A 7703-nucleotide genomic window follows, 5' to 3' on the forward strand; every position below is an offset into this window, starting at 1 on the left:
GTGTCTCGCCATGCAGTCCTGGAAGCCAATTTTGGAAATTAATATTTATGGAATTAATAACTTAGATAGATTTGAATCAATAGTGTTAAGTTCCGCTTGCGATTCAAATCTAAACCATTAAGAACAGATAAGTTAAATTTGGAATCAATGATGTTAAGTTCCGTCTGCGATTCCTAATTTAAGTTCTAAAGAACACAATAGGTTATTTAAAGAAAGGTTCGACACTTGTACAAAAAATTTTTGTACAGTGGAACCGGTATGTTTTTCTAGGACTAACCAACACGCACAGCCGAAGGTGCGGTGAATCAGTTTTAAGGAACTGTGTCCATCGCAGACCTCAATTTGTTTGGCCTCTCTGCCCACTTAGCCTCTCTGCGTTCTCGGTGCCTGCTCGCTCGGTTGCTCGCTTGGCCACTTGGCCTCTCTGCCCGCTCAGCTTCACTGCCCGCCCGGCCGCACACTCGCCCAGCCGATCGCTTACTCGCTCAATTGCTCGGCCTCTCTGTTCACTCAGTCGCTTGACCTACGCTCACCCTGCCGCACGCTTGCTCGCCTAGTTGCTCGGCCTCTATGTACGTTCGGTCGTTCGGTCGTACGCTCGCTCGATTGCACACTCGCTCGGCCTCTCAGCCGCTCGTCCACTCGCTCTCTCGGCTCCTCGCCCGCTCGCCCTTTCGGCCGTTCGCTTGCTTGGCCTCTCTACCTCTCTCTGTCACTCGATCGGCTCTGCCTCTCGGTCGGCTCTGTCACTCAATCCGCTCTGTCGTCCACTATACAGTCTATACTCAGGGGGCGTTTGGTTCTTTCCTAGGAATAGGAATCGGAATGAGAATCATTGTATTGTGGAATGGGAATGGGTATGAGAATGGATATCAATCTTAAAAGCAATGTTTGGTTAGTTGTATATCTTCTATCGGAATAAATCAAAGTTTCCTTTTTTACCCTTAAAGGAAAATAAGAGAAAAAATTAGATGTGAGAGAAAGATGAATGTGAGAGAAAAATATGATGAAAGAGAATGATGAGAGAGAAAGTATTATGAGAGAGAAAGTGTGATAAGAAAGAATGAAGAGAGAGAAAGTGTGATGAGAGAAAATGAAAAAAGAGAGTGTGATTGGAGAGAGCATGATGAGAGAAAATATGATGTGAGAGAAAGTATGATAGGAGAGGATGAAGAGCGAGAAAATATAGTGAGAAAAAATGAGGAGAGAGTGCGTCATGAGAGAGATTGAGGAGAGAGAAAGTATGGTGAGAGAAAAAGAGAACAGTGAATATGATGGGAGAGATTGAGGAGAGAGAAAGTATGATGAGAGAGAAAGTGTGTTGAGGAAAAAAGGAGTAAGTGTGATAAGAGAGATTGAGGAGAGAGAAAGTATGATGAGAAAGAAAGTATGATGAGAGAGAAAATGTGTTGAGGAAAAAAGGAGTAAGTGTGATAAGAGAGATTGAGGAGAGAGAAAGTATGATGAAAGAGAAAGTATGATAAGAGAGACAGTGTGTTGAGGAAAAAAGGAGGAAGTGTGATAAGAGAGATTGAGGATAGAGAAAGTATGATGAGAGAGAAAGTGTGATGAGAAAAAAAAGAGTGTGATGGGAGAGATTGAGGAGAGAGAAAGCATGATGAGAGAGAAAGTGTGATGAGGAAAAGAAGAAGGAAGAGAATGCGATGGAAGAGATTGAGGAGAGAGAAAGTATGATGAGAGAGAAAGTGTAATGAGAAAAAAAGAGGAAAGAGAGTGTGATATGAGAGATTAAGGAGAGAGAAAGTGTGTGATAAAATGATGAGAGAGAAACTATGATGAGAGCGAAAATATAATGAGAGAGAATAAGGAGAGATAAGTGATATGAAAGAAAAAATAAATAAATATATTTTGATATTTGATATTAATGGAGAAAATTTTAGTTTTAAGTCAAGGGTATTTTTGGAATAAGGGAATATTTTGATTGATGAAAATAGGGTAATGGCTCATTGAAGGGGGGGTACATGGGAATGAGTTATTACCCAATTTCAAGGATTCATTCCCTTATTTGTATTCCTATTCCTATAATCCAAACATTAACAATGGGAATCAATGATTCTCATTCTCATTCCCCACTCCTATTACCCTAAATCAAATACCCCCTCAGTTCTTAGCAAAAATTAACTCCCATTAATAGTCTGAAATTATTTGTTCAAATCATCTCGATAAATATATTAAATTTAATTTGATATAATTTTAACTCATGTAATTTTCTAAAATCTCTCCCAGATTGTCCAAGAGTTGGACCACAAGATGTCAGACTCTAAGTCCGTATTGATCCATGCCCAACAATTGCATGTGATAGTACTACAAATTCATATTGACCTATGTGCACTATTTGTAGCGTGGTGATCTAATGATCTTCGAGAAGGATAAATACTAAAAAAAATAACCAGAAGTAGGCCGGCCAAGATGAATTTAGCACTAGCGATGAATAATAGCGCCCAAATAATGGAAGACCAAGACACTTGATTTTTTAAGAAAGCAACTGATCGTATGACTGAATCTTACGACTTTTACTCTTTCATCTGCATCTCGATCATCTAATTTAGATCGATCTTTTATTGGTTCGTGCTCACTTCAATTAGTTTGGATGGTCTAGGGATTAACGCATGAAATATTATCATCATGAAATTTGAAATTTAACTTTCGACATAGTCAAGGTAAATACTTTCTTTATACGTCAGACATTATTCTAAAAATTAATAGTCATTCATGATTTATCTTTTCAATGTTGATCCTGAAATAAATTATCTATAATTTAATTTTTTCATATTGATCTTGAAATAAATTAACAGGATATTGAAAACGAGCATAGTCGCTGTTTTACCACTGCTCGCTTCAATTGCCCTTAATCTCCATTTGAAATCATGTATTATGATCATTAAGCAATACTTTATTTAATAGTTTAATTTGAATTTAAAAATAATTGATCTTCCTAATTAGTCGGCTACCTAGTTGCAGGGGCGGATCCAGAGATAAATTTTAACGATGGCTAACAAAATATTTTTTTTAACATAATAAATATATTTAATAACAAAAAGTTCAATTTGACATCGTAAAAAGATAAAATACTAAATTAATAAATTACAATTAGACTATTACTTATTGAAGTATTGGTTAACACTTGATGACATATTAGGTGGTCATTGGATAAGAAAGAGGAGGCAACTGCATCCTGCGACTTTTCATCTTTTGAAAACGCTGCAATATTTGCTCATTTTCAATTGTTGAAAAGATATCTTTCTCGATGTATACGACTAGACTGTCTTTCATCCACTCGTCTCCCATTCTGTTACGTAAATCAATCTTTATCATCTTCATTGCAGAAAATACTCTTCCAACAGAAGCGGTCGCAACTGGTAAAACTAATGTCATCTCAATCAGACGATAAACCAATGGATAAACTTGATTTTTTAGAGTTTCAACAATTTTCTGAGCAAAACTTCCCAAATCTTCAATTCCAGAAAAATTTGGATCCTGTCATATATTATGAATGAAATTCTGAAGTTGTTGTTCAATAACTATACAATCATTTGTTGAGAAGTCCTCAGGATATAAATCACAAAGTCGAACGAGTTTCTGAACATTGAATTCAGAAAAAGAATTCCTTGGATGAAGGCATGCTATACAACTAAGCAATTCTGTGCTAACTTCTGAAAAACGAGTATTCATCTCTTGTGTAAATAAATCAACAACCTGACATTGTAATTTGCAAGAATAATAATTAATAAGTAAAAAAAATCTTATGGATGAATATAATAATAATAAATTTTTTTTTTTTAGAAATAATACCTGATAGAAAATCTCCACACGATAATAATGCAAATTGGTGATGACTTGCTTTCTACGTCTACTACGACCACCAATCAAACAATTGTCTTTCATCTCCGGTACTGGAATATCATTCAACTCACAAAATGTGTTGACTTTATCTATAATTATATGTCATCCTTCTTCCCTAAATATTTGAAATTGACCTTTCACACTTTCAATCAAACTTATGGCTTGGACAATATTTTGATCCTTTTGTTGTAACATAAGTGACAACTCATGTGTCATTCCCAATATCATCTTCATCAAGTGCAACATGAAAACAAACTCATAATTCTCCATTTTCTGAATCAAACTTTTGGCAACTCCTCTAGTATCAAAAGAACTAGAATCATCACAAATATTCTCCAACACTTGTATCACTGAAGGCCACATAGATAATAGACGACCCAATGTCAAGTAGTGTGATCCCCAACGAGTGTCTCCTGGCCTTACTAAATTAATTTCTTGATTTTTGCCACTGCCCGTACTAATGTCTCCACCCTCCAACATTGCAACAATCCTATCATGTTCAATTTGCCTAAGTTGATCTCTCCTTTTACATGATGCTCCCGTTGTATTGACAATCATAGTGACATAGTTAAAAAAATCACTCGCATTGAGATTACTCTTGGCAACAGCAACAATAACTAACTGTAATTGATGAGAAAAAACAATGAATATATCTTGCATATGGATTTTCTTGCAAAATGAGAGATTTCAACCCATTGAATTCACCCCGCATATTTGAAGCTCCATCATATCCTTGACCTCTCAGTCTAGATAATGATAATCCATGTTTCACAAATAAAGCATCGATAGCATCCTTCAAAGAACGAGAGCTAGTGTCAGATACATGTACAATTGCAAGGAATCGTTCAATCACCTGTCCTCTTTTGTTCACATATCTCAAAACAACTCCCATTTGCTCCTTCACTGAAATGTCTCGAGATTCATCAACCATTAAGGAGAAAACATTGTTTCCAATATCTTTGATTATGGAAAGTGTGATCTCAGAAGCACAAGCATGCGTAAGATCTTTTTGAATTGTTGGAGAAATCATTTGATTGTTTCCGGGAGCATTTTGATTAACAACCTTTGAAACTTCCTCATTTCGTTGAGTACTGTACCATTGAAGCAATTAAAGAAAGTTTCCTCTATTTAAAGAATTACTTGACTCATCATGTCCACGGAAAGACAGTCCCTGCTTCAAAAGAAATCGTGTAACATCCAACATTGCTGTTAAATGGGTGCGATAAGAAACCTCTATATCTCGCCCATGTGCTCGTAATATATTTGAAACACTATGTCTTTGATCTTGAAAAGATTCAAACTGTACTCTAGCATGATTGTGACAACTATCTACAGCATCATTATGCAAATTAAATCTTTCTAAAGCATTTTTCCAATTAATGAATCCCGTTTTTACAAAAGCATCCTCTTTATATCGACCTTCTTTATTTGATGGTTTAAAAAGATAACACCATAAGCAAAACGCCGCATCTTTTGATATGCTATATTCTAGCCATGTATATATTTTATACCAACTATCTTGGAAACTCCTTTCTTGATTACCAAAAGTTCTTTTTGGATAAATATGCCCAATTGGTTGGCAGGGCCCCCTAGTCAAGTACTCTCTTCGGACTTGATCTCGAATAGAAATATCAAACTCTTCAATTGATTTTCGTAATCCAGGATCACTAACAATATCATTTAAATTTAATTCCACATGAGATTGAATTTCCACAACTTCACTAATATTAGGATCATTGGAAGAACCCTCACGAAAACGTTTAGGTTTAAAAAACCTCTCCATAATCTACATAAATAAATAATTAAAAATAAAATCATGCATATGATGTAATTAAATTAATATTCACAAATCACAATTAATTTAAACCCTAAACCCCTAATTTAAATTGACATAAAAAAGTAAAAAAAAAATAAGAATGGTAAAAAAATTAACCTTGAATTATATGAATGACTTAGAGCAGTGGTTGTCTAGTGGCTAGGGGCTTCCCAATAAGACAATGACTCTGGAAAACAAGTGAGAAAATAACACAATGAGTTTACTATTTACCTCGAATATCACTGTGCCACTGAATAATATTAATTTTCATATTTGGTAATGGTAGTCAAGAGAATAATTTAAAATAGAAGAGATTTTGAGAACAAAGTCACACACAATCCAATCAATAAATCAGCACAAGAAAAAAATAGTAGAGAAAAACACAAGAGAGGGAGGCAGCGGACCTAGTGGGCGGTTGTTGGCCTGTTACAGTCGGTGGGCGACGGACCGGCGAGCGATAAACTGGTCGGCGGCGGACAGCGGAATCAACACAAGAAAAAAAACAAAACTAGAGAAAAAAAACAGAGAGGGAGGCGGCGGACCTAGTGGGCGGCTGCTGCAATCGGCGGGAGGTGGCCGGCGGACCGATGAGCCCAGGACTGGCCAGCGGCGGACTGGTGGGTGGCGGACCGGCAGACAGTGGAATCAATACCAGGAAAAAAAAAAGTATAGAAAAAATAAGGAGGCGACAAACCTTGTGGGCAGCTCGCGCTTGTTGTAGCCTGCAGTGATGCAGTCGATGGGCGGCCAACCGGCAAGCGGCAGACTGGTCGGCGGCAAACTGGCAAACAGGCGACAACGGAATCAACACAAGCAAACAAAATAAAAGTAGAGAAAAAACTAGAGCGGGTCAGAGGGAGGCGGCGGACCGGCGAGCGGTGGACTGGTGGGAAGTAGACCGGCGGACAGCGGATAGAACACGAATGGTGGACTGGGGAACGAAGCGCCGAAGAGTCGCGATTTGCGATTGCGAGGAGGGAGAAAGGCAGAAATCGCAATGGACGAACACAAAGGGCAAAAAAACCTATTGGGTATTTGGGCTTGGGCTGCCAAGTGAAGTCTTTAAATTTTATTTTAAAAAAATTAAAAAAAAAAAAAAAAAAAAAAAAAAAAGATGAAAATGTCGCTGCTTCTATTTTCGTCCTGTGGTTGTCGGAACTCGGACGCCGATCACGCCAAACCAGGGGCGGATGTAGGCAAGGGCTGGAGGGGGCTGAAGCCCTTGCCAAGATTTGCCGGAGAAAGAGGTAAAGAGGAGTCTGGCATGAGAAGTTTGGTCTTCAGCGTGTTCGGCGTGATCGGCGTCTGAGTTCCGACAACCACAGGACGAAAATAGAAGCAGCGACATTTTCATCTTTTTTTTTTTTTTTTTTAAATAAAATTTAAAGACTTCACTTGGCAGCCCAAGCCCAAATACCCAATAGGTTTTTTTGCCCTTCGTGTTCGTCAATTGTGATTTCTGCCTTTCTCCCTCCTCGCAATCGCAAATCGCGACTCCTCAACGCTTCGTTCCCCAGTTCGCCGTTCGTGTTCTATCCGCTGTCCGCCAGTCTACTTCCCACCAGTCCACCGCCCACCGGTCCGCCGCCTCCCTCTGACCCGCTCTAGTTTTTTCTCTACTTTTATTTTGTTTGCTTGTGTTGATTCCGTTGTCACCTGTTTGCCAGTTCGCCGCCGACCAGTCTGCCGCTGCTGGCTGGCCTCCCATCGACTACATCACTGCAGGCTACAACAAGCTAGCAGCCGCGAGCTGCCCACAAGGTTTGCTGCCTCCTTATTTATTCTATACTTTTTTTTTCTTGGTATTGATTCCACTGTCTGCCGGTCCGCCACCCACCAGTCCGCCGCTGGCCAACACTGGGCTCATCGGTTCGCCGGCCACCTCCCGCCGATTGCAGCAGCCGCCCACTAGGTCCGCCGCCTCCCTCTCTGTTTTTTTCTCTAGTTTTATTTTTTTTTCTTGTGTTGATTCCGCTGTCCGCCGCCAACCAGTCTATCGCTCGCTGGTCCGTCGCTCGCCGAC

At 39.0% G+C, this 7703-nt stretch overlaps 1 protein-coding gene across 1 annotated transcript; it reads right to left on the minus strand.

Moving 5' to 3' along the window:
* Positions 1-3156: 3156 nt before the first annotated feature.
* Positions 3157-7388, minus strand: LOC122013568. Its single transcript, XM_042569828.1, has 7 exons — positions 7243-7388; positions 6375-6461; positions 4718-4955; positions 3999-4485; positions 3814-3914; positions 3595-3717; positions 3157-3498 (listed from the first exon to the last, which is right to left on the minus strand). The coding sequence occupies exons 1-7, from the start codon at positions 7386-7388 to the stop codon at positions 3157-3159; spliced, it is 1524 nt and encodes a 507-aa protein (XP_042425762.1).
* Between the last annotated feature and the right edge of the window lie 315 nt (positions 7389-7703).

The sequence above is a fragment of the Zingiber officinale genome, chromosome 8B (assembly GCF_018446385.1).
Source record: "Zingiber officinale cultivar Zhangliang chromosome 8B, Zo_v1.1, whole genome shotgun sequence".
Classification (NCBI taxonomy): Eukaryota; Viridiplantae; Streptophyta; class Magnoliopsida; order Zingiberales; family Zingiberaceae; genus Zingiber; species Zingiber officinale.